Source organism: Eumetopias jubatus, unplaced genomic scaffold (genome assembly GCF_037043125.1).
Source record: "Eumetopias jubatus isolate StellerSeaLion01/CBP00866 unplaced genomic scaffold, mEumJub1_p1.0 scaffold_7, whole genome shotgun sequence".
In the NCBI taxonomy this organism is placed as follows: Eukaryota; Metazoa; Chordata; class Mammalia; order Carnivora; family Otariidae; genus Eumetopias; species Eumetopias jubatus.
The window spans coordinates 107,406,264-107,434,175 of NW_028274813.1; the positions used below are offsets into that span (position 1 = coordinate 107,406,264).

At 39.4% G+C, this 27,912-nt stretch overlaps 1 protein-coding gene across 5 annotated transcripts in view; it reads left to right on the plus strand.

Annotated features, from left to right (window-relative positions):
• MAP2K5 (mitogen-activated protein kinase kinase 5) overlaps window positions 1–27,912 on the plus strand; it is a 252,618-nt gene that overhangs the window by 39,210 nt on the left and 185,496 nt on the right. For all 5 annotated transcript variants that reach the window (XM_028100051.2, XM_028100050.2, XM_028100053.2 and 2 more), the window contains 4 exons: window positions 1,222–1,262; window positions 2,215–2,282; window positions 9,440–9,488; window positions 16,471–16,535. In XM_028100051.2, coding sequence (XP_027955852.1) covers window positions 1,222–1,262; window positions 2,215–2,282; window positions 9,440–9,488; window positions 16,471–16,535 — 223 coding nt within the window. The remainder of the gene's footprint in view (window positions 1–1,221; window positions 1,263–2,214; window positions 2,283–9,439; window positions 9,489–16,470; window positions 16,536–27,912) is intronic.

The window sequence follows — 27,912 nt, forward strand, 5'->3', positions numbered from 1 at the left end:
GAGGTAAGAGTTGATGCCTGTCTCTAATTCCTTGGTTAGCCACTTTCTTATTAAATGAAGTTTATGAATGTACTGGGTACTTAAGTGGAAATGCTCTGAAGTGTTGTCTTAGGAAGTATTAATGGCCCCTCAAGGACCAGGCATCAAATGTATGTGACTTTGGTTTTGTTCAAAAAGTTGATTTCCATTTTACAGAAAGAAGATTTGGAGTCCTAATTTTAATGTATTTTAGGAAAAACAAAAGTTCTTTATTAAGGTTTAGAGGTATTTTCTAGGAAATAATAAATTTGAATATATTCAAAATATATAAAATTAAAGCAACTGATATGCCTTGTAATTATTACCCACATCTTCTTATTATTAAGCAGTTTTATTTCTTGTCAGAAACAGAGGAAGAATAGATGTACATCTGAGAGAGGAGAAAAAAAATCAAATATATCCTTCCCCAAACAATCAATCACAATTGATAGCCCCTTAACATACGATCTGTAGGGCACTGTAGTTTTCAGATGGAAGCAGCCTATAAAATGGGCAAGACACATTTGTATTTTTAACATTTGATGAAGAAGCATTTGCTGAATTGGAAAAGTACTACCCTGTAAATTAGGGTGGTGTCAGGAAATTAATATTATTTTTCCTGGCACTGCTTTATCTTTAGACTTAAATATTAGAGGATGTCAAGATTTGCAAAAAATATAGTAAAATTAGTGATATCTCTGTATTTTAATAAATTTGACTACTTATTGCTGTGCAAACTGGTACTCAAACTTGAATATTCCAGTTTAGAATCTCTAACCATCTTTCTGGCATTAAAATACTCTTTTCCTACTACTCGCCCTCCCCCAAAAACCTAGATATTTTCAAAGTAGTTTAAGTGATAGCAGATATACAATGTAATAGAGTTGAGGAAAGATTGCAGAAATTTGAATTATGAAAGGAATCTAATCATTTTAGCTCAGTTAACTTGATTTTTATATGTTTTAAGCAGAAATTGGAATTTATATGAGGTGGTGTCAGAAAGCTCTTTGCATTTATAAATGCTCACTCCTGCAAGTTAAAAACCCTGGTTCATAATTCCCACTTTGGGTCTTGGGAGCCACTTTTCAATCATTTCTCTCTGCTAATTTTGGTGTCACCCTCATTTCTTTTTAAACGATTCATTTTGAGCAAATTTGTAAATGGCCCTGATGTGTTCTACAATTTAGTCAATTACTGTTTCAGCCTGCAAGCCTCCTGGGGAACGGAACATACATGGCCTGAAGGTACGAATTTCAATAATTGTTTCAGTAAAGTTAGATGGATTTGTAATGCTGTGTTCCACTTATTGAAATGTCAAATAAAACTGCACTTTCTCAAGCTCTGACAAGCGATTCTTTTTTTTTTTTTTTTTAAACAGGATGTGGAGGGGGATTCATCTGTAGTATTTGCTCAGTATATGTACATATTTGGATAGAAGGGTTTTGGTACCATATTTTTTTATTATTTGGAATTTTTTGTTGGTCTGTTTCTTCAGGATGATTTTAGGTACTGGTGTCCGCAACAATATATTTGGATGAAAATATAGACTTCATTTCAGTGATTAATTAAGCACATAAACATATTGCACACAGAACACCCTCTTCTTCTTTTGACATATTTATGCCAGAAACATATCTATTTAATATCTTTTCATTGTTCTCTGTCTTTTGAACTCTGGATTTCTGCTGACAGCTTTACATTTGAAAGAAAAGTGGCTATTGTATTTAGATTCAAGCATTTTGTAATTAATTATTTGGACCTCATTTTTCAGTGAATAAGAAACATTCTAGTGTTCTGTTTGGCTTTAGAGCTGGAAGGATATGAAAACTTGAGGTTGACCACTAACCTCTGGGTGTATTCTTAATGTTCTTTTTTGAACATATTGTTTTGTATACGAAACAAAACAAAACAGTGAATTGAATTCAGTTCTGGACAGTGAATTGAAATTTTCCCATTTAGCTCTCCTTTTTTCAATGCTGTTTAAGTATTTGAATAATGACAGGAAAAGTGTATTATGTAATATACGGGTTGTACAGTTCTGTAACCTATATACTGAACAGACTCCAACCGTGGGTCTATCTAGCAACAAGCTAATTAACCTTCATAGTGAAATGAGAAATTTGTGGCAAATTATAGGTTAATTGGAACTGTGTCCTCAGAACACAAGACTGATCAAGATTCTTTCTTTCCTTGTAGGTGAATACCCGGGCTGGACCCTCTCAGCATGGCAGCCCAGCAGTCTCTGATTCACTTCCAAGCAATAGGTGAGGGCAAGCTAGTGAAGTGTGCTCATAAGCGTGCTTCTCTATGGAGTTAGGGGTGGGGAAGAGGCCTGTGGGATGACCCCTCGTTTCTGTAAGACCAGGTGAATGTGTATGTGGCCGAGAAGAAATTTGACCAATTGGGTAACCATAGCTACGTGTTGACTAGAGAGAAAAGGCCTCACTGAGGAAGATGGAAAGAGACATTTTAAATTATTAATGTTGGGGGCGCCTGGGTGGCTCAGTTGGTTAAGCGACTGCCTTCGGCTCAGGTCATGATCCTGGAGTCCCGGGATCGAGTCCCTCATCGGGCTCCCTGCTCAGCGGGGAGTCTGCTTCTCGCTCTGACCCTCTTCCCTCTCATGCTCTCTATCTCTCATTCTCTCTCTCAAATAAATGAATAAAATCTTAAAAAAAAAAAAGAAAAAAAACAAATTATTAATGTTGGTCTGTGGAATGGGTATTCCTTCAGTCTCCAAATTATACAGAAAATTCAGTGCCTTTGACTTCAGTGCTTTTCATGCTTGATCTGGATCATAAATTGTTTAATGCTCATTATTTTTTTCTTGCTTGCCCATCTTTTGGCAGTAATTGTTATCCCTTGACATGTTCATCAGAAAGAGGCAAGGGAAGAGTGAAGTAGTGAAATTTAGATTGACCCACCATGTTGCTCTTTCTGTATCTTTGGTCATACCAAAGATTGAAGCTACTTATAGAAGGAAGATAATCTTCGTTAATTCATGCTAACAGTGCCCCACACTGGCATGGGGTACTTAAGATTTGAGAGCCTTTTCAAAGTGTTCCTCTGACAAGCCTGAGAACTTACTTCCAGATTATCACATCCTCAGGTAGAAGGAGTGGGCTGCTTAAGCCTATAGCATTCTGGGTCATTTTGGTTATCCGTGAGGTTATCCACGCGGTGAATATCACATGACCGTACGTGAAGATGACACTGTGTGTGAGTATTCACACTGGTGACTGGAAAGCCAGCACTGAGCCATCTTCCATTCTGGGCCCTGGCTTTTCTGGGTTTAGGGCTATAACCAGTATTGCCCTTTATTGGGTGAGATGTAGTTTGGGTTTCTCCTCTTCCTTCCCTGCCCCTCCTTAATCCAGGGTCTTAGTTCTTTTGCCAGAGGGCTTTCCTGGAGGTAATTTAAAGTCTCTCCTCTGACTCTTTTTACTCTCCTATCTCCCCTCACAGAAGTCACTTCCTCCATTACTTTACTATAGGGTCAGTCTATCTACTCACCAGCTTTCCTGCTGTGAACACGTGACTTTTAAAGTGTGTTTCCTTCTTAAGCAATTTACTCTGTCTTAAAATACACTTAGCCTGGTTATTCACCGGAGGCTCATCTGTCCTGTGGGCACGAGGGGTAGGTCTCTTAGTCCTCACTCTCGGGCTTGGCCCTGCCACGTGATACTTTGCAGCTTCTCTCTTCATGCTTGTTGGGCCTGTGAGCCGTGTCTCACAGAGTGAAGACACTGGGCTGGGGTCACTTGTTATACTCAGCTCAAGGAAGGCCCGGCATTTAATTTTTACCACTACTTTCAGAAAAGTTGTTATTCAGACAGACTCACCCTGAGCCCTTCTCTGGTATCTTAGGTCCCATTTCATCGTGGTTTAAAAAGAGGATAGAGTTGAAAAAAATGGTAAGGCAGAGAAGGGGCAAGGATAACTTTTCAGTTCTCTGAGATTTAGCTTTAATAGCATGAATAAATTACTTTGGTTTTTAAAAAGAATTACTGTGTATATTCACAGAGTATCATAAAATTTTTGGGTTGGATAGAAATTTGAAGACTGTCTGATCTAGTGGTTCTTAGCCTTTTGTTGCAACATCTTTCCTTAGGGATGTGACAGCCTGCCAGCTAGTGATGGTGGTTTCCTCCAGTAGTGACTTCTGTTATGGGAGGAGTGCAGTTTGAAAGAGACCTACCATAGATTTCAATATGCCACCCTAGGTTGGCCATGTTCTGTGTCCCATGTTGGTAACTAATCAAAAGTACTTATTGAGTGCTACCTATTCAGTAGGTGCTGTCCTGTGCACTAGAAATACAATGTGGTCCTTATCCTCTAGAACTTGCTATCTAATGGACATACAGGAAAAAAAACAAAACAAATATACAAACAATCACACTTTATAATTAGTGTTATGAGGGAAGCAAGCAGGTTTTGAAGGGAGAGAACACTGGGCAGGAATATGTTTAGATTTGGACAGCATGCTCAGGGAAGACTTCTTGGGAGGAGATGACATTCTGTCAAGGCCTGAAGCGTGGGAAGGGCCCAGCCATATCAAGAGCCAGCAAAGGGCATTTCAGAGGGAGGGGAGAGCATCAGGGAAGGCCCTGTGGTGGAAAAGGAGCTCAGCATGTTCATAAGTAGGCCAGTCTGGCTGGAGTCCAGGGAAGGGTGCTGGTTTGGGGGGTGTGGAGAGAGGGGAGGAGACCATTGGAGTGACAGGAGAGAAGGAGCTAGACCAGAGTCAGATCGGCAGGGCCTTGTGTTTGAGTTTTGCTCTTGGCGTATTGGCTTCGGTGAACGATCAGATGCTTTCAGGAGAGTGCCGTGGCCAGCTGTGTTTATAAAAGACCCTCTGCTGTGGGGAACGAGGCAGAGAAGCGCCCATCTAATCCTGCTCTGTTTTGGTGCTTGATTCCCCACCCTTTGCCAAATGGTCATCCAGCATGAATGCACTTTATTGGCCATGGCAGCCTGTCCATTTTCACAGAGCACTGTCTTAGAACGCTCTTTGTCATGAGCTGAGATGGGTCTCCCTTCCACTCATAAAGATTTCGTTTAGCCCTCAGAGCACAGCTGTTCCTTCTTCTAGGTAGCTCTTCCCATTGTCTTCCCTCCAAACGTACTTGTAGATTTCCTGTCTTGGCAAATTCTCCCACACCCACCCAGTTGCTAACTTGCCAGGCGTCCGTCACTGCTTCCTGGGCCTCCCTCAGCGCCACACCTGTCAGTCCCACGTATGTCCCTTCTGAGTCCCCTGGCGAGCGGCCCCGATGCTGCCGAGGCAGTTCAGGCTCTGTAGATGACTGTGGCAGTCACCTGCTGGTTTCCTCGCTCCAGTCTTGCCTTGTGCAGTCCCTCCTCCACACTGCAGCCATAGCGATCTTGCTGACATGCATGCTGAGCCCAGCATTCCCCTTTACAGCTGCTCACCGCTCCTCAGAACCTTTAGGACAGTGTGCAACCTTGGCTGCAGGTGAGCAACAGCCTCTCAGATGTAGGCCCCCTGCCCACTCTGCCCCTTCTTACCTGACGTTCTCGCTTTGCTGAGGAATGCATGGTGCCCTCAGTGGATCATGTTTTCTCTTACTCCTGGCCCTTCCTGCTTTTCTTCCTTTTCTTTGTTCCCTCTTTCATCTTCAGTCTGGCCAGCCTTGGTCATCTTGGAGGAACCAAGCTGTTATCTTCTTCTGATGATTGCTCACCTCCTAGTCCATACCAGGTATCTACTCTATGAATTTCCCTAATCCCCTGGTACCTGCTTTTACTGTGGCAGTTAGCACATTGTGTTACAATCGCTTCTGTCCCCAATAGATTCTCTACTCTGAGGGCCGTGACTGTAGCATATTCATTATTGAATTCCCAATTCCCAGCATGATGCTTGGCACATAGGAGATAGTCAGTAATGCTTGAATGAATGAGTGGGTGAACGAATTTATATTCCCTCTAAGTCTTGTCTCTGAATTAAATTGTCCCACTCATTCAAGCCTCTCTGATACATTATTTCTTGTCCCCTCACCCGTTTCCTCTTCTTTAGATGTCTCAGTGTCCTTCTTAAAGTGTCATACCAGGGGCGCCTGGGTGGCTCAGTCATTAAGCGTCTGCCTTCAGCTCAGGTCATGATTCCAGGTCCTGGGATCGAGCCCCATATCGGGCTCCCTGCTCGGCGGGAAGCCTGCTTCTCCCTCTCCCACTCCTACTGCCTGTATTCCCTCTCTTGCTGTGTCTCTCTCTGTCAAATAAATAAAATCTTAAAAAAAAAGTGTCATACCAGATTTACAATGACATCACATTTAAATTTTAAAATGGTTTTTCGTTTTTGTTTTTGTTTTTTTTTATTTTCGGATAGCCCAACTCACTGTGACCATTACAAATAAACAAAATATTGAATAAACTGAAGAACAAAGAAAATTGCTAGAATTTTTCTTTTCTTTTCTTTTAAGTTATTTATTTATTTATTTGAGAGAGAGAGCACAAGCAGGGTGAGGGGCAGAGGGAGAAGCAGACTCCCTGCTGAGTGGGGAGCCTGACGTGGGGCTCAGTCCCAGAACTCTGGGATCATGAACTGAGCTGAAGGCAGACGCTTAACTGATTGAGACAACCAGGCACCCCCAGAATTTTTCTTTTAATGAGACCAAGTGGTAGTCACACATTGGCATAATGAATGAAATCAGCATTCTCCTCGGTTACTCCCAAAGCATGAATCGGTCTTTGCCTTAGGTGGATGATTGTTTATTAGACTGGTGTTGCTAGGCCATAATTACTGAATTCAAGTCCCACTGCCAAGTCAAGGTCTTTCCTAAATATTGTGGCTTTCTCCTTCTGTAAAATCAGGATGATTAAACTTTTCATCTATCTACCTCCAGTGTTAGGAAGATTGATGAAGCTGTATTAAGGAATCACGTTTTGTTTCTTGGATGAAAGGTGTTTTGTAAATGCAATGAATCAAATGTTATTATTTCAAGTTGTATGACATTATGGAGTATCTGTGGAGAAATCTTGCCTGGGCATTGTTTGGTTATTTTTGTTTTTACCATAATCGTAACTGTTAAATTGGGAGTCATCTGTGGGAATATAAGGGTCTAAATGTTTCCAAGTAAAAAACTCTGTGTGTGTGTGTGTGTGTGCGTGTGTGTGTAAGAGAGACTGAGGAGGTGTAAACCTTAGTTTCCTTAATAAATTATTCCCACAGGACTATAGTTACTGTGAGGATTAAATCAGGATAATAAGTAATAGCATTTAGCACCATACCTGGCACATAGTATCATCCAATAAATGATAGCTGCTGTTGTTATTTTCTTAACCGGACTGATTTTGGCAGTTTATTTTTTGATATGTGTTTCTACTTCAGTCTCATTCTACAAAATTCTTTTTTTTTTTTTTAAGATTTCATTTATTTGAGAAAGAGAGAGAATGAGTTGGGGAGAGGGGCAGAGGGAGAGGGAGAAGCAGACTCCGTGCTAAGCAGGGAGCCCTACATGGGGCTCTATCCCAGGACCCTGAGATCAGAACCCTAGCTGAAGACAGCCACTTAACTAACTGAGCCACCCAGGAGCCCCTTGTTCTACATAATTCTTAACTGCCACTTTAGTACATGAATTCTTCAACTTGGGAAGACATTATTAAAGTTTAGAATCCTGGGGTTCCTGGGTGGCTCAGTGGGTTAAGTGTCTGCCTTCGGCTCGGGTCATGATCCTGGAGTCCTGGGATCAAGCCCTGAGTCAGGCTCCCTCTTCAGCGGGGAGTCTGCTTCTCCCTCTGCCCCTCACCCTGCTCATGCTCTCTCTCTCTCTCGCTCTCGCTCTCGCTTTCAAATAAATAAATAAAATCTTTAAAAAAAAAAAGGTTTAGAATCCTTGGTTGAGGGCATGTTTTATAAAATCTTTAGAAAGTAGGGACTGGGGCTCCATAGTCTGCATTTGACCATAGCAGAAGTTTAAGAAGTATTTAGAAAGAAAAATAATCCTAACTTGAAATAGCAAGTATGGTCAAACTTGAAGTCTGAGATCTTTCTTGATTATAACTTACTAAAGGTACCAAATGAATGTGTGTGTATGTCTGCCTATGACTGCCGTATAATAAATCACAACCAGAACCATGACCACCATTTACCGAACACTTAACACACACCAAGTCACTGGGGTACATTCAAGGATGGGAAGGGAAGGGAATATATAAGAGGAGATCAAGATGTGGTCCATGTTCTTGGGGATCTCCCAGTCTTAGGGGTGGGTGTGGTGGGAAGAAAGGCATCTACACAGATAACTAACACAAGGGAGGAGAGCTAATTTGGTAGATGGGTAGAGGGTTTGAGTAGATAAAGAATAGAGTTAACAAGCTTTAAATTTCCAATTAGAACATTGATGAGATGAGGTGCTATTTTGAACACCACTCTACTAACTGGGTGGATATCCTTGGGTCTAACTCATTTTAAAGCTAGAAGGGCTTCAGAGCATCCTCTGGCCACTTTTCCATAGGTGTTTACATAGCCATATATGTCCAGAGAAGAACATTTTCATATTTTTTAAATAACTGTGGAAGCCGGCTCTCCCACTTATAGGACAGAAAAGGAAAGAGAAGGCAGCTGAAATTTATTTAGTATCTACTATGTGCATGAGCTTTTTGTAATATTTAATTTTCTTGATTACCCTATAAAGTTGATATTTCCCCCATTTTACATTGCAGTTCAGAGAGGATGAGTAACAGACTTGTCCCAGTTCACACAGCTAGTGAGTCCCAGAATTGATTTCTGCTGCGCATTTGCTTCTCAGTAAGCTGAATTATAACTCCTAACTGTAGTGAAGGATCAGGACTTAAACTATCTGTTTTATCTTTTTTTTTTTTTAAAGATTTTATTTATTTATTCATGAGAGACAGAGAGAGAGAGAGGCAGAGAGAGAAGCAGCCTCCCAAGGAGCAGGGAGCCCGATGTGGGACTCGATCCCAGGACTCTGGGATCATGACCTGAGCCGAAGGCAGACGCTTAACCATCTGAGCCACCCAGGCACCCACTATCTGTTTTATCTTTTGAAGTTCTATTTTCTTGTTTCTGAAAACATCCAAAGAATGCATCATTAAGTACTTTGTATTTAGCAGATGACGGAGTCCACATAAAATAGCCACTGAAAGGCTACCCAAAGGCAGCAGGACTAATAGCCAAAAAAGGTCACTGAAGTAATCGGTAAGGTAGTCTGCATCATGGTGACTGTGGGCTTCTTTATTGCTTTAGGGTTTCAGGATTTTATTAATACTTTTTCCATTAGGCCAGTTACTTTGGTAAAAATTTTATGTAGAAAGAAGGTTGTAAAGAGTGTAGTCCTTGTCTACACCTAAAACAAAGGCATATTTTAGTGCGAATTTCTGAATGGTGTTCCACGGTGCCCGTGATCTTGCCATTAAAAATCATGTCTTCCCTTTTCAGCTTAAAGAAGTCTTCTGCCGAACTGAAAAAAATATTAGCCAATGGCCAGGTAGGTGTCATTACATAGTAAGATCTTCACGTAGCAGTAACTTGTTACTGTCCAGTTTTTGTATCCATAAACTTAATAAACAGATAAAGAGCCCGCGAACGTGTCCCTGTCATAAATGAATTACAGTGGCTTAATTTGATTGGCAGAACAATTTGCAGCACGTTTTTCAAACTGTGCTAATGGGTTTCACTCCCAGCAGATTGAAGTACCATGCACACACCCTGCTGCCATCTCAGTCTAAAAAAAGTTAATCAGTTCTGAACAAGTGTGTCAACCCATGGGTTGTCGAAATGGCCCTGTGTCGGGAGGTGTCTGCCGCTTTCATTATCTTTGAGGAGAAGAGGAAAAACTGTTCCTTTCTTACGTCGGCTCCTTCTTTTGTCCCGAAAGGAACGCTGGCTTTTTAGGGAAACAGAGTAACAGCCGACCTTTGGCATTTAAAATTCCTTGGCTTGAGAACCCCTTGGTTTGGTTTGCCCGGTCGACTGGCCCTCTAAAGCCTTAATGACCAAGACGGGCCTGCAGGCCAGATATTTCTCACTAATTTTGATTCAAGTAAATGGACACATCTGAAATAGTATAGTGCTTTTAAACATACACTGGCAAATTAAGCTACCTATGGGGTCCTCGATTCTTCAATAGCAACATAAATGCGTTTTAATGTTTGTTATAAAGGAAGCCCTTTGATAGCCTTGGAGGCAGGCGCCTGTCCGTTGCGATCAAGCCTGCCTATTAGGCTCTATTGACTGAGACATCTGTGTCACTGCAAATAAAAGACTCTTATTGATTTTCTTAACTGCTGTTCACTTCCCGTCCATGTTTCGAAGGCTGAAATCTTAATTATCTCAGATGCTTATTCAGTGCCTTCACACGCTGACCTCTCCAAGGCTCATTGGCATTTCATGAATCAAGTACTTGTTGTGGAGCCCGTCAAGAAGACAAAGCTGGGTCCTCGTGCTTGTCCTTTAATATCACCTGTAACTTTGTGGCCTAATAGATGTGCATGCCTTACAATGGTGACTGGTGGGTAGTGCTTCTTGAAGCCCTGCTTCTTTAGCACACAATCGCTTGAATACAGTTGGAAAAAATAAGTTGATCTGGTTCTGATATCTGATCGTCATCCAGAGTGTGTGAATTCTAGTCCTTAGATATTCTGTTTACAGCTAATGAGAACCTGGTATTGTATGTGTAATCTTGACGGCCTCAAAATTTTAGAGACTGTTTACCTAATACTTTTGACTTTAAGCAGCCAGAAGTTTCTTTGGATTGAGGTCCACAAATGCCCCTAGTGCCCTGGACATGTTCAGAGCCAGTATGAAACAAAACCTGACGAAAAGCAGAAACACTGAGGCTGGGATGTTTATGTATCTTCAGCATGCTTGCATTCTAGTTACTAATTGTAACTTATGTATGAGTCACTTGCGTTCTTCAGCTGGAAAATATATTTCAAAATTGACATAAATTAAGAAGCTTTAACTACATTTGTTCAGCCCAGGCAATGGAAAATAACCTGTCATAGATTCCTCTTTCAAAGATGAAAAATAGTTTATTTCCAGTGCAAGAAAATAAGCGTTCTGAAATGTTCCTAATGTTTTGACAACAGACCTAGTACCACAAATATCCTAGTGGTGTCAGTTATGAGGTTCTCGGTGGTGGAAGATTGTCACAATGATTTTTGACACTTAAAGATTGTTTATTGCTTTCCCTTGGGAATGTGATAACCCCTACGTTAAACAGTGTGACGTTTTCTTTCTTTCAAGGAGCAGCCTTTATTGTATTTACTTTCATTCACAAGAACAAACAAAACAGAAAAACCCACCTTTGGAAGTCCTCATAATACCTCCTCCTTGTACTAATTTCTCAGTTCCATGGTGCTATAGGGTAACTAAAGAGTGAGCGAGATCACACTGCAGTGAGGTAACATGCACATGTGGTGTCAATAAATTTCTGGGCTGAACACGGACACCACTTGATATGGAAGATGTAAGTCACATTTAACGATACTTTAACACTTGAGCATAGTTTTTTATTTTAGTGGTTTATGCTCTCAAGCATTAATAATGATTTGCCTTTCCACTAGCCTCCACTTAGATTTAATAAGGAATTCATATTAATCATTAAAAGAAAGGGACATGATTCTTCAAGATAATCAAATATTGACAGGTTAGAAATAGCTTTCTGCCTGGGTTCATTGATATAGGTTATGTGATATAAATATTTATTTCTTTTCTGTCACTCAGAGTAAATGCCACCAATTGATTCAGCATTGATATAGTGTCAACAGTTCATAAGAAACATTTGACTAGCTTGTGTTTTCCGATTAGTCTCTGCTCTATAAAGTGGGATTTACTAAATCTCTCCAATTGTCTGCTCATAGAGTGTGACTGCTTTCTGAAACCATTATTGCTTCGATTTGTGAAGCAAAGGTCTAGTGATAAGACTAGTTTCTGTCAGACCTTTACATATAAAATAAGGATTAATTGAGCATTTTTATTTTAATGATTTATAAGCGATAGGTACTGATTCTTCTTAACACAGGCGGATAATAAACAAAGAATATTTTCTTTGCTGATCCATAATTGAATTCCATTTCATTTTTCCCATTAATTTCATTAATATTATATTAAATCAAGCACATTTTAAAGTTTAACATTTAGTCCTTGGAATGGAGACATTGTTTTTCTTTAATGATGGAAGATTCCTTTTTTTCTAGCTTAAAAAAAGCCAAATTATAAGATATTTTAGGCATGTTTCATTGAGAGCTATAAATTAGTGCCACTGGTGTGTTTTTGTGATGTTTTTCCCACTTCAGTTTTAGTACGGTATCTTCTCTTGAACATTGGCCCTTGATTTGAAACTGATTAGAAATGGCCCAGTGGGTCAATTTAAAGGATTAAAAAAGTACACAGTTACTCCAAGGATGAACGACTTTGACCTTTGCATCTCTGAAGTTGTTTTCCCTCTTTTTGTGTTTTAGATTTTGTAACACTGTTTTCCTTTTCCCAATAAATCAAATATTAAATGTACTGAGAAGCCACAGATCCTAGAACTAATTCTGATCCTGCTGCATGTTTGGTTATTTTGAGAACTTCAGATGCCTTTAGGAAAACTTTTTGTGGTCCAAAAAAAAAGGAGGAGGAGGAAAAATAGGAATTCTGTAAAATTAGCTTTAAAAGCTGTATGAAGATCACTATATAAAACTCTTAGATTCTTATGGTTCATCTTTCATCCCATATGAAGACCAAAACGTAAATGAGACTGTATGGAAGTCCATACTGCATGACCTGCTCCCCTACCTACCCACATGGACATGACCCGTGTGTTGTCCTGTCTAGTCCACGTTTCTTTCCCTGCCCCTGACTCTCCTTCAGCAGGAGCAGAGCCCAGTGCCCGTCATTTCCCCCAGGTCATTTGCCATCTTTCATTTGACATGTAATTGTAACTCTAATGGCTTTTTCTTTTTCTTCTCTCACATCTAGTATTCTGCCTTTTATTTGCTTTTTTTTTTTTTTAAGATTTTATTTATTTGACAGAGAGACACAGTGAGAGAGGGGACACAAGCAGGGGGAGTGGGAGAGGGAGAAGCAGTCTCCTGGCTGATCAAGGAGCCCGATGGTAGGGCTCGATCCCAGGACCCTGGGATCATGATCTGAGCCGAAGGCAGATGCTTAACGACGGAGCCACCCAGGGGCCCCTTATTTGCTTTTTTTTTTTAGTCAAAACAAGGAAACAGCTATATTTAAAAATAATTCAGTATCTCCATTGAATAAAAATGTTATTATACCTCTTTTCTCTATAAAGAGCTATGTGATCTTTGAAACATTTCTCTTCTGAAAAACAAAAACCACAGCTAATGAAATTGCTTTTAACTTGTGAGTGCCCTTCCATTGGTTGTTTTCCTTCCTGTGGGCCAGTGAGCCTGATGGGAGAGAAGATCCCTCCGTACTTAGCCAGGACATCAGCTGCTAAGATACGGCACTGAGCAGAGAATACTGAAGGACTGAGTTCTAGCCTTGACTAGTTGGTATTGACTAGTTTTGTGACCTAGTTGGGCTATGCATTTGAAATGCTATACAGTTCTATGATTTTTGTGATACTTGATCCCAACTGTAATACTTAAATATTATATGCTGTAGTCATATAAATCCCACTTTTGTATCAAAATGAACACTCTTTCTGTGCTTCATTTAGAAAAGTTGAATTAATATGCTTATCTAAAGAAAAAAGGCAACAATGTTTTCACCTGTTAGTTGATCCTGTTAGTGATTTTTTCATAGTTAAAATCAATTAAAGTAACCCATTTTGATAAGAGATTTGAGATTCTCAAAAGGTTGTTTGTGATCCATTCAAGAGCTTGGCTCTGATGGTTTTCCTTTTAAATGTTTTTTTACGTGAATAATATTTGCATACTATATAAAAATTAGAAAATCCAAATGAGCAAAAAGGAAAAGAACCTAATTTTTTTAATGTAAAAATCTATCCGTCACTTCATAGGCCGGACGAAGGTCTATAAAACTTTAAAACATTGTAGAAACACTTTAACTACCTTTTTATGGATACTGTCTTTTTAAGTGAGATGGTTTTAGAATTTTCACTCCAAAACCACTTTTATCTTTATGAGCCTCTTACCATCTTATTGTCTGAGGGAGTCCAAATTTCTGTCCTTGAATTTGCTTACCCAGCACTTAGCATATGCACATGGATGCACTCGCACACGCACACACACACAGACACACAGACACACAATATACCACCTCTCTCAACCTGTTCCCTGTTGGATGCCTACCACCCCTGGTCAGGTTGTAATGCTGGGGATGTGGGGTGAATGGCTGCTGCACTTCTCAACCTCCTGGGCATTAGAGGTCAAAAAAAAACCCTACAAAGTCAGGATTATAATGGCTGAAGCTGCTCAGAGACATGCCATACCTACTCCTTGGCCTTCTCTTCCTCCAACTTCCTGCAAAGGTGTAGGTCCATCCCAGTGTGCTATTGGAATGTATAATAACAATGTCTCAGCATGTCTGCTTTTCTGAGAGGAAACTACTGGTTCTTTTGTCTGGAAGGCCCTGATGGTGTGGTGGAAGGGTTGCAGTCTCAGAGTGTGGTCCTTCTAGAGCCTGAATCCTATATATACTCTTTGAGGTTTGTTCTCCTAGAAATTTACTTTGGGCCCTGATAAGGGTGCAGCTTGTTAGGCAAGCTAATGGTACCACTGAGGTTAAGAGTGCTATTCAGACTACCTTGAGAAATGTTCTGAAGGAATTAGCCTATTCCTACTGGCGAATAGATACTGCAGTTTACGTGTGTGTCCTTCATACCCATTGATCAAAGTAAACCCAGTAACAGCTCTGCTACCTCAGTATCTCAAGTTATTTTGTATGCTGCTCTTCTTGCTGCTGTTTTAAAATTTATCATTTGGTGCAGAATAATGAAGTTTTCTTCATGTTCCGTCTTTTATATAGGGTAAAATATGGTTTCTTTTTTCTGCATTAGTAATATAAAGATAATGAAGAACAAAATTTCCTTCAGAGAGGAAAATAGTTGCCAGTTTTTCTGACTTGTCTATCATTTTGCCTCTGACCCTAAATATAGTAATTAGCTGATTGCAAATTGTGTCAATCAGGTTGTACTGCAATTAAATTGGGTGTTGAATTGGCCTTTACACATTAATTTGTCAATATTCTTTTAGGGCTTGGCAGAACGGCTTGGAAAGGAAGCCGTTTCTGGTACCTGCGCTGTACTCCTAATTATCACAGCTCTCTGAAGCCTCAGTCTCAGAAATGTATAGAAGAAAAATATTTCCCTTGATAAATGGAGGCCTGCTTTATTCAATTGGTGGATGTTCAGAGCAAAATATTTAAAGCTTTACTATAATGGTCTGAAAGCAAACTATTTTTTTCCAGGTGATATTGAATTAAAAACTCCATCCATTTTCTGCCCATGCAAGGCAGTGCAATTCCCTGGAAATTGATTTTTTTTTCCCATGGCTTACTATGGCTTTTCCCAAGCTTTAGCTATATGGAAAATAACACTTTTATTGAATCCATTTAGTGAATAAAGTTGGCAGTTAATTTTTAAGCAGCTGGACCAGTGTGTAGAAAATTACTGAATGCATCAAATGTAATCTGACTGGTCTTAAAGTCATTTGATAAATAATTTAGGGAGTTCTTTAAAACTCTAAAACATTATTTTGTGGGCACTAAAATAATTGACTCCTATTCATGATACAAATGAGAGTAGTATTTGTGGTGTAATAGTTTTACAGAACCGGGGAAAATGTGCATGCTATTTAACATATTAAATTATGAAAATGACTTTAGTTTATAGGAATCACATGCTTATATGTTTTCCCTTTATGCATTACGATGTTTGACTGTGTGTGCATTTGAAAGTGCACTCATTTGGCACTTTTCCACCAGCATAATATTATTTCTACCCAGTTACCACTGTATACTAATTTACTGTTTCCAGGGAAAAGCTATATCTACTTTAGGAAGATCATCAACATTATTCAGTTAGTTTGTTTAATGTTAGCTATGGGATCACCTGACTGATTTATTTACAGATTGTTCATTAGATTACCGGGCATGTGTGTGTGTGTGTGTGTTGTCTTCCCAAGTTTGACTTTGGTTATGTGCAGTGCTATTTGGCATTGGTTATGTGTAGTACCAGAGACTGTGTTCTTATCAGTATCTCTGACCTGACCCTTTTGAGCTATGTTATATCATTCCATTTTGACACCTTTTATCAAACTTTAATGAAATGACCCAGGCAAACAAATTGTCATTAAACTTTCCATCACTTTGTCCCTTGGTATCGTCTTTTATAAATTGGACAGCAAATGTTGTATTGATCTTCTCATTCTTGCAGCTGAACTTGAAATGACCCAGACTGCTTGTTGTTTATGGCCCAGAGTTGCTTTTCCTTGACATTTCCATCCACAGCATGACACCCTTTTTGTTTTTCTTTCTTTCTCGTGGAGATGAATGAACAAGACATACGGTATCGAGACACTCTTGGCCATGGCAACGGGGGCACAGTCTACAAGTGAGTAGTTGATTTCATTTAAACTTTCTATCCACTTTAGCCAAATGTGAGTACTCAAGTTCTCCATGGCAAAGATTTTTAAATGACCACCAGCACTTAGATTTTATTTCGACTTTTGACTCCAAAATTCTGCAAGGCATCTATTTTCTCAGGAATTGCTTGGAAAAGTGCATTTATATTGCCTTTTTAATATTTCTGCGTCTGCATCTCTCCTGGGTGAGCAGTTAATAGTCCACCATTAGCAAGCATACCTTTAACTGGCCTGAAGTTTAATGCATTTTTTTCCTTCACTCTTTCGCAGCATTTTTTTTTTAAAAACTTGCTGGCACCCTATGCTAGTCCCCTGCCCTTTTACAGCTGTGCCAAGTGGAAGACAGCCCTTATAAATACCATTGCTTTGCCCTGTGTCGACACCATAAGTTATTAACAAGCCTTCTTCCTCTTGTATTTCCTTCTCTCCTCACCCGAGTCCCCTGAGAGAATTTCTACACATTGATGAATATGTTAAGTTATAAAATTCTCCCAAATTCCAGTAGCAGTGATCTTACCCTAAAGGAGTGTTCATTTTCATATTAAAAAATGCTAACCGTAAAAAATAGTTCTCTCGACAGGGAAGTCTTTCTCATGCAGTAGTGCAAAGTTTAAACTACATAATGTAATATCTGGTACTTAATAGTCTGCAATGGTGTATGAAAAATATTCCACTAGGAATTAAAAAATCCATACTCTGTAAGAAAGCCTTGAGGGAATAATAAAGCTTTCCTCCAGAGAGCTGTTTTCCATATATACACCAACTCTGCATCACATTATGATTGTGTTTTTACCTTAGATGTTTTAATGTTGATATTAATACATATCTTCAAAGTTGTGAAACAATTTCTAATTGGTTACTAATGCTCTTAGAAGTTTAAGTGCTTGCTAACCACATGACTGTAGATAAAACTTGCCCTATTGCCCTATGACCGTGAAGGGTCACATCCTAAAATCCCAGAACATCTTCCACATACAGATGCAGGCTTGGCATAGAATTAGGTTTCTCGGGGTTAGAGGCTTCTTCTCAGTCAGCTGACCCATTCACCCACTCAGGGCTTCAATCTTCTCTGCAGGTAGAGCCAGGATGTGAGTCTGTTCTCCTGAGTCTAGTCCTTTAAGAACTTACATTCAGGGGCGCCTGGGTGGCTCAGTCGTTAAGTGTCTGCCTTCAGCTCGGGGCGTGATCCCAGGGTCCTGGGATCCAGCCCCGCATAGGGCTCCCTGCTCCATGGGAAGCCTGCTTCTCTCTCTCCCACTCCCTCTGCTTGTGTTCCCTCTCTCGCTGTGTCTCTCTCTGTCAAATAAATAAATAAAATCTTAAAAAAAAAACCAAAAAAACTTAAGTTCATATATTTCGATTATTTTTTCCTACAGATGTCTGGGTACTGTGAGTAGTTGGTCTTAAAGTTAAGTGCTTCCACTGTGATAATTCAGAGAATTAAATAACAGCATATTGCTTACATGATCCTTAGGCCATGCCCTTAAAATGTTTTCATGCCTACTACATTGGATGGGTTTGAGTCACTCTTGTCTACCCTGGATCATACTAGCATTCCTTCCCAAGCAGCCCCAGTGCTGCATAAAAAACATTTCTTCATCTTACTCTCCTTCTTACTCCTATCTGACTTGAATTTTTACCCTGTTCTGAAGGTTCTTGGGTTCAGGTGCCCTTAGGAAGGAAAGAAGAAGGAACCTGCACACTCTGATTTGCTTCTCTTGAGTTCCCTGTGAGGGAGCAATTTTCAAAGCCTCAACCTTGCTTTTACTAATGCTTTTATGCTTATAGCCAGATATAATAAAAACAGGAAAGATTTCTAGCAACTCTTCAACTCTCTGGATTCCTTTTATTGACTTCAAATGGAATCCAAAATCATTTCTTTAGACGCCTAGCCTATGCATGTGTTCTGTTTAACCGGATGTTTAGCTCTCAAGCATGTTCGTATTTTTAAATTGAAGTCTTTTTGTGAATTTACTGTCCTGGTTTATTCTAGCAGGGGGGAAACATAAGACCACCAAACTCCAGCAGATGATTTTTATTAGAAATAATATCCCAGATGTTAAGATTTTAATCTTTTCTTTTAAAACGTAGGTTAATAACAAAAAGGGGAGGTGGTTGCAGAGAAATAGAAATAACATGCCCATCTACCAAGGAAAACTTAACAACATAAAATCATGTTAATGTTTTTTCTGTTTTTTTAAAGGTTTATTTATTTGGGGGGGGTAGAGGGAGAGAGAGTCTTAAGCAGACTCTGCGCTGAGTGTGGAACCCAGTGCAGGGCTCAATCTCACAACCCTGAAATCATGACCTGAGCCAAAACTAAGAGTCAGACACTTAACCAACTGCACCACCCAGGCACCTTAAATCATGTTAATGTTTTATTATTTGTTTAATTATGGTGAGAAACATTTAACATAAAATTTAGTATCTTCACTATTTTTAGGCCTTCAGTTCAGTGGCATTAGGCACATTCATACTGTTGTGCAACCTTCAACACCATCCATCTCCAGAACTCTTTTCATCTTGCAAATCTGAAACCTGTGCCCATTAAACAGTAACTCCCTGTTTGCCTTGTTCTTGTTTTTAGCTAAGAAGCATGGCTAGAAGTTCTCCTTTCATCAGGGCCACATTATCTTACACATCTTTAGCACAAGTTCTTTAACTGCTGGAATGCTGTGTTAACTTGCAACTTATCTCGATTTCATTTATCTACCATTGCTAGTGCTCAGTATGATTGTTGGAAGATTTTTAACTTTTTATTTTTTAAAAAAAGATTTATTTATTTGAGAGAAAGAGTGTGCACCTGTGCTCACACACAAGCAGGGGGAGGGGCAGGGAGAGAGGGAGAGAGAGAATCCCCATGCAGACTCTCCACTGAGTGCTGAGCCCAACCTGGGGCTTGATCCCACCACTCTGAGATCTTGACCTGAACTGAATTCGAGAGTCAGACACTCAACTGACTGAGCAACCCAGGTGCCCCGCATGTTGTAAGATTTAATATGTTTTTGACAGTGGTTGTTTTTAGAGGGTGAGTGACAGTAACATGATCATTTTAGGGCTTTATTTTACATAGTATATTTCTTATACAAAGAAGACATTTCATTGATCTTATTGTTTAGGTGATTCTTAAGAGGACAGAACGTAAAGATAACCAAATTGCATAACCACTTGTCATTCATCATTGGTCTCCATTTCTGCCTGGCCTTCAGTTGGTATTGTTCTTATATCTGTGGCTTTTAGTTCAGCACACTCACAAAAAAAAAATGGTATAATCGTCAAGAAATGAGAATCCACTTTACTAAAGTCTCTATAAAACTGTCTGATGTGTTATGATTGACTTTATCCTATACTAAGTTTACCTTAGTGGTGTTGACTATAAAAATTGTGATTTTTTTCAAACAAAATGATTATATTACAGGCTATGCTACATAAACTAGATGAAGAAAATATTGGAAAATCCACTCATTGGTGACAAAACTGCCTAATGGCCTATTTAATTTTTTTCTTATAAAGTATAATAAAGCTAATAAATGCAAAGCAAAAGTTTAATATTTCTTTCTTATTTGCTTTACTTGATGGGATGTTGTGAATTTCAAGGGATATGACATCATGTGTAACTGCAATATATATTATTTAATAGTTGATCACATTTTTGCCCTTTAGGTCTGGATATTCCCCCAGTTACACAGTATGAAATTCTGGGCCCAAACATTTAAACCAAGTGGTATTGTGGATGCTGTGCATAGTCCCCTGCTGAGTTAGTCTCTGTATTATGATAATGACCTAGGCAGGTAATTTTAAGTTGGTATTTCTTGGATTACTAATTTGGGCAGAATGGATTATAAAGGAAATACCTTAGACTAAAGTAGAGTTTATGCCTAGGAAGAATAATTTAGGAAAAGAAAATGAATGCATTTTCATTATTGCTCCATTTCCCAAAATGCTTCATGTTGCTCCAAAAAATCCCCAAATTCAGGAAAGACATATTCTATCCCCCTCTAAGAGATTCACAGTGAATTTCAGAAACCTTGAGAAAGTAGAGAACAATATGTGTTATGGTTAAGTGTATCCTGCTTCTACCTCTAGCTGTGTGACCTGGGGAAAGTTACATAATGTCTTCTGCCTCAGTTTGCCCATGTGTAAAATGGAGATAATATCTAATAAGGTTGTGAGGTTAAATGAGATGTTGCATAGAAAAGGCTCAGTACTATGACTGGCTAACTAAATGTTAGCTACTCTTAATGGTAGTACTAATAATAGAAAAATCATTAAGCCCTGTGCCACCTATACTTACTTGACCATGGGGCTCTTTTTTTTTTTTTTTTTTTGAGGAACATCTACAAACATCTCACAGATGTTGAACTGTGTTAGAGTTGTGTTTAATTAACTTTAAGAAATTCTGTATTATATTATGACACTTAGTATACTTCTATGTTTCCTGCTATTTACGAGTTGTGTCGTGAATATGATTTATTGTATCTTACATATAGTGATTTTTTAGAAGTTCCAGAGTATTTTTCTCTTTTATCATAGTTTATTTTCAGATTGTTCTAGGACACCTGGTAAAATGTTAAGCCCATTTTACCACTGGAAAAAGCTAGGACTCACAGTCCTGTGGCCACTCAGTGGCAAAGCCAGAATTCTAGCGTCTCTCCTCTTCGCTCTGCGTTTTTCCCCCAGGCGGTGTTGTTTCTCAAGGTCAAGCAGAGTCCATTGTGTTTCCTTGTATTTTCTAGTGAACTCAGCACAGTCCTAAGGATAGAATAAGATGCTTTATACATGTTGGCTGAAATGAGAATGAGGCAAGTGGGGCTTTTTTTCCCAAGCAGGTTTTAGTAGGGCTCTTTAATTGGATTCTCCCCATATCTAGCTAGTTTTAGAGCCTGCATAATTGTTTTAGAACATTCACCTAGACGAATAGGAATTTCTAAACTAGACGAATAGGAATTTCTAAACTAAGGGCGTGTATTTGAATGATTAATTTTCTTTCAGGTGTTAAAACTGAGTACTTAGTATCCATTAACCCAACATACTTGTTACTGTCCTCTTTTTTTGGATAGTGTGTCACATTGAAATGAAAGTAATTAACAGGCCCACTTACTTTGGAAACATTCTATGATAATGAAGACCAGTCATTCAGGTTCTTTGCTCCCTAGGGGCATTGTTAGATGGAGTTGCTTAAGCTCTGGGTCCAGAAATAAAGTAATATTTAACTCTTAGGACTTAAGTCATGCTAATAAGTCAGTTAGCCAGTAAGTAGGTAAGGATCATCTTTTATTTTTTTCTTTAATGCAAATTTGTCAGCCTAAGACTCAGATTGTCAGCTTTTTGGTCATGTATTCTAGTGTGTAAGTGTTTGAAAACAGTAATGAATTTTCTGCCTCCAGTTCCTTCCTACAGAACATTAACGGTCTAACCTGGATTTGGGGTAGGATTTTCTCAGTGATATAATGCGTAGCTTAAATGCTGCTGACATGGTGTTTTGAAGATTGGATATAAACCATTATTTAAGAATTAATTTGACTTATCCAGAGACAACAAGAAGAGGGACGGGATAATAATTCTCAAAGGATTGGTCTCTCCTCCCTTTTGTCTTATCCATTTTATGAGACATTTGTTGGGCAGGAGGGTGAGAATGGTCCTTGGAGAGAGTGACTGAGATCACATGAACTATTAAGTTGTATTCTGCCCTTGTGATACGGTTGTAGAGTCCAAATAAAACATTACATTTGTGGTTTTGGAGCTGGAATTATATCAACTCATTACAGTAACATGAGGTATTTAATGAAAATTAGAAGCTCTGGTGGTCAGTTATGTAAAATGAGAAAACACATGAATTGCTGTCTAATTAAATGCTGTTTAGTAAACAAAATATGCCCAAACATGGGATTCCTGAGGGGAAAAACATAATAAAGAGGAGTCCTTGATGAAAATACTGGGAACCACATAGTACCCAGGAAGCGCTCACTCCTCTTTCGCTGGCCAATCTGAAGGCGCCAAACCAAATCAGCAGTAGGTCTCACCCCTGCTTCTCTACCCACTGCATCAGTGACCCCACTCCTTTATATTTTTTCCCTGAGGTACATCTTGTAAATTAAGAGTAGTTTTTAAGTGGTTTTGATATTGACCCAAGAGCCAGCGTGATTGTTTGATTTATTTTAACTTTAAATTTCCAATCAAATGAAGAGCCTTTTCCTTGCAGCCAAGATCATATTTTAAACACGCAAACAAGATATCATCTTAATGCAAAATTAAATACGTATGGCTGGATTGTGTTAAAGTATCATGTGACAAGCAAGGATATTAATATTTTCAGAAAATCAATGAGTATTTGTCAAATAAAATTAATTATGTATGTTTCCCTCTTTCGCTCTCTCAGCATTCACTGTTAGAGGTTTGTTTCATACAATAATGTATATTGTATTGATTAAATTCTAAAGAATGAACCTGAGCTTGTGATTCTCTATACCTTTCCCACCTTTGCTCCCCCCATTCTGTGTTCCTATAACTTCACATGTGCTCATATCCATTATGGCAATGATGGATTATTGGCATACAACCAACACGACAGGATGTTACAGGTCGCTGAGCAGAGATTTTCAGACTCTGTTTCCACCTGAATTAACTATTATTGAAATAGTTTATTGAGATTGAAGTATTGATCATTTTCTGCTAACCTTGGCTTAAGGGAAGGAAGAGGAGGCGGAGGTGTTCTTAAAAGACACTAAATTTAATTTTAAAAAATCTCATTTATTTAGCCTTTTCTTCTTCCTTTTTTATAGCCCCTATTGTTTTATTGCTTGGAAAAGGGTATCTTGGCTTTATTTTTATGACAGTATAATTATACTTCAGAAATGCACTTGATTACTATGGGTAACAAAATTGTTCTAGTATATTGGTTTGGCCAATATTGCTATACAAACAACTTTTCAGTCAATTGAGTCTGGTAAAAATCAATACATTATGGTAATATTTCAAGTAAGAATTTGCTGAATCGAAGTATTTCAACACCATCTCCTTGTAGGGAAAAATAGTTTTAAAGTGGCAAGACTTCTTTCTAATATTTTATTTTAGTAAAAACGTTTCTTTGTAAAGAAATTGGAAGTCCCCAACCAGAAGTGATTGTGACCAGATAAACATTAGCACACTTGTGTTTTTTTAGGGTGGAGGAGATCTAGTTTTCCTTTCTCTGGCTTCATCAGGAGGGTACAACATTGGGATTTGACTTCAGCCTGTAGCATGCCACTTTCGGATTTGTGTGTCTAGTTCTGGGTACTGAGTTTCTACAGAGAGATGTGGACAGTTCAGAGACCAGCCAGAGAGGCATGAGGAGAATTGTCAGGGGGCCTGGGAATGGTGCCTCTCCAATCCTCCTTTATACATTTGTTGAACAGTCTCATTCTGAGTCCATGCTGTGTGGATGGCACCCTGCTGGCTGGTGGGGGCAGCCTGGCTCTTGTCCGACCGTGTCCAGATGGATGAAGAAGTAAGTATGGGACTTCACAGTCTAGAGTGCATGTCTGCATGTGTGGCCTGTATGCAGGCCCCGTGTAGGGGGCTACGGAAGGGGTGGTGAGCTTTAGCTCTTTCCTCAGGAAGAATCAGGTCAGGGCCTCATGGAGGAACTGGTTTTTGAGTTGAGAAGTGGTCGAAGGAATTGGCCAGCTTTTATCTGAAGAAGAGGAAATTAAGAGCCTCCATGACAGCTGACTTTTCAAAAAGTCAGAAAAGCATTCCTGTCGACTGAGGAATAGGTTTGCTCTGTGTGTTTCTGAAGGCTAGCCTCAAATTGTTCATCTGGACTCTCTCTTACAGTCTCCTTTTGGTTAGAGTGAGTGATGTACTCATCCTCCTGTTCTTCCCACTGGACTGTCCTCCCTGGAGGAGAGTTGTGTCCCGTGAATCTGGGTGGGCATCCTCACAGGGCCCAGCACTGCACCGCACCTACTGTAGAAACCTAGTCAGCAATTTAGGAATTAGCCTGCAGGGGCAGATTCTTGACAACCTAAGAATGGACACCGAGTGTTTTCTGTTGCTGGGTGGCTCTGGGAGGTGTGAACCCTCTTACCTTAAGCAGAACAACACGGCTGGTGTTCAGAACCACTGAGAAGAGAATTTCCACTTAGACCTGGATGTGATGTGACTGATGTGATGTGATGTCACTCCCAAGGCTAACATTCCAGAATTAATTCAGCATTCACCTGCTGTAAAAATATTATATCACGTGGTGCTTGGTTTTGTTCTTTAAAAGTTTGTCTTATTGTATATTCATGGATTCATTGAGTAAATACAGTTGGCCCTTGAACAACACAGTTTTGAATTGCACGGATCCACAGGATATGTGGATTTTTTTTTCAGTAAATACAGTACAGCACTGTAAATGTATTTTCTCTTCCTTATGATTCTCATAACATTTTCTTTATCTGACTTTATTGTAAGAATATAGTATAAATACATGTGACATACAAAATGTGTTAATCGATTGTTCATGTATTGGTGAGGCTTCTAGTCAACAGTGGGCTATTGGTGGTTAAGTTTTCAGGGAGTCAGAAATTATATGCAGATATTTGACTGCACAGGGGTCAGTACCCCTAGCCCCCCCCCCCATGGTGTTCTAGGGTCTAGGGTATTTACTGTCACTCTGTGCCAAGGACTGCTCTGAGCACTTGCAGGCCAGCAGTGAATAAGACAGACAAGTTCCCTGTGCTCCCAGAGCTCACACTCGTGGGGCACACAGACAGTAATCAAGAAAATGATTGCAAGTAGGATGATATCAGACCCAGCAGGTGCTGTAAAGAATGTAAAATAGTTGCTCAATAAGGCTTCTCTGAAGAGGTGATATTCAAGCTCAGACCTAAAGGACAGCAAGGAGTCAGTTGTGGGGAAATCTGGGAGAAGAACCTTCCAGGCAGGAGGAACCACTCTGGCAAAAGCCCGAAGATGGGCATGAACATGTCGTGTCTAGGCCAGTGTGGCCATAGTAGAGTGAGCTCAGGGGAGAGCAGAGACATGGGCAGAGGCTTGATCATGCTGGATCTGTCAGACCTTGCTGAATCCTTTTTAAGAAGGTTACCCCCTTTCTACCGGTGAGAAAACTAAAGCTTGGAAGGGTTAAGGGGCATGCCCAAGGTCAAATCAAGCCTAGAACTCAGTATCAAAACATTGAGTCATGCACCTTAAATATATACAATTTTTAGAAGACTAGAACTCAGACCAGGGGTTTTCTTTTTTTTTTCTTTTAAGATTTTGTTTGTTTATTTACTTGAGAGAGGGAGAGAGAGAGCCCCTGAGCATGAGTAGTGGGGAGGGGCTCGGGGGAGGGTAGGCGGGGAGGGACAAATAGACTGTTGAGTGCAGAGCCCGACATGGGGCTTGATCTCAAGACCCTGTGATCATGACCTGAGCCGAAATCAGGAGTCGGATGTTCAACCAACTGAGCCATCCAGGTGCCCCAAGCCAGGGGTTTTCTATTTGCCATTCAGTCTCTGAGTTTCCTAATTTTTAATCCAAATTATTTTTGGATATAAGATATAAATATATAATTCTGAAAGTGATGTATCATCTCTAGTTCATTTTAGAGGCTTTTTGATAGATGTTTTAAAACAGTCATTTCTGGGCTGACAGAGCTGTTGCAACATTACTTGTTATTCTATCCTTTGGGTCTCTTTCCTTATCAAAAACTTAGAATTTAATAATTGAATCCCTAGATTAATTGTATGGTTATGCTAGTGGAGGTGGTACATTTCTTGATTTATAAGACACATTAAATTTTTTTTTTTTTGGTATTTTACAGTATCTGATGTGTTAGAAAAACGTAGTCTCTTGGTTGGCATATAGCACAAGCAAATATTTGTACACCATAGCATCTAGGGTATTTACTTAAATTGCTTCTTTGTGAAAATAATTCACTGGAAAGTCAAAAAGGCATTTAATGTGTGTAACTTTCTGCCACAGTTTTTTTTCCACAGTTTTTTTTTTTTCCCCTCATTGCTCTGTTGTTGGTTACTTAGATGTAAGAGTCGGTGTTTCTGTTAAATGGCCACTTTACCAGAGTGAAACATGTTTCGGTTCTGATTTGTGCACTAACGCTAAATTGGAGGAGCAGATGACCAGATTAGAAGGGAAGTAGCAATAGATGCTTTGGTTGTGGGAGTTAAGCATAAAGTTTCTTTAAACATTAATTTGTTTCTTACGTGTGACTTTGTATTATGTTATCCTCTTAACCCTAAAATTTCCATACTTTTCCTTGTCGGTGTTGCAAAAGAAAGAAAAACAATGTTCAGTATTATTGCTAAAAGCAGAGTTCATGGTTTTTGTCTGTTGAATTCAAATAATGAAGTGAAAAATGTTCAGACAAAATTAGAACTTGCTTTAGGGCACAATCAATATAGCATTTTAACAAGCTTAGTGTATTTGGAAAATACATATTGTATAAGGTTCTCAAACATTCTGATTCTATTACAACTGCTAACTACAGCAGCAAAATGTAACAATATACTTAGTCAATAAACATAAAACTCGATTAAACCGTAATTAAAATTTCGGAAAAGTTATCTAAAAACTGTGAATAAAATACGTTTTTACATTGTCTCAGCAACAAGATGGATAGCCAGTGAAACTTTAGAGTGGCAGAGAAAAGCATACATGGGATTAAATTGCAGAATGAATTTTTACCACAAACATGTACTGAGTTAAGTTTCTGGACACCATTTATTTCTTCTCCCTTCTAACTTTTATTGAAGGTAATTCCTAGTGAGTGTGGTGTACAACAGCTGGGGTTGCTGACTAAAAGGACAAATGGGAAGTTTCCCTGCACCCCTTACAGCCCCAGTAGAAGATTTCAAGGCCCTGCCTGCCCCCATCATACTCAAGCACAGGAGGTGCTCAGAATCATAGTGGTCGCACTTGTTTCCAAACCGGGCCACCGTCACATGCCCGGCTTAGCCCCCTGCAGCACTGAAATATAGCTGGGGAGAATAGCTGTCACTGTCCTCATTGGACCCTGTGAAGAGACTGAAGCACCAAACTCAATGGATTTCCCGGAGGATTCAAAACAAGATGGGGTTAGAATCACCACTGAAACTTTCTTATCCTTTCTTATGCATTAATCCCTTCCTGGTGCCCTTCCTTGTGAATAATTCCATTTGGTTCTATGAGGAACTAAGAATGTGCAAGCCTAAGAATGTCTGCTGGCGTGTTCTAACAAATATACTACAATTGTACTTCTTACTTTATGCATCAGGCACATGTACCTTACAGATGACCCATGTGAATGAACCGCTGTCTTCTTTCTTCTCTCCTTCCCTAGAACTTGTAATCTGAATTAACCCAATGTCAAAAATGTGA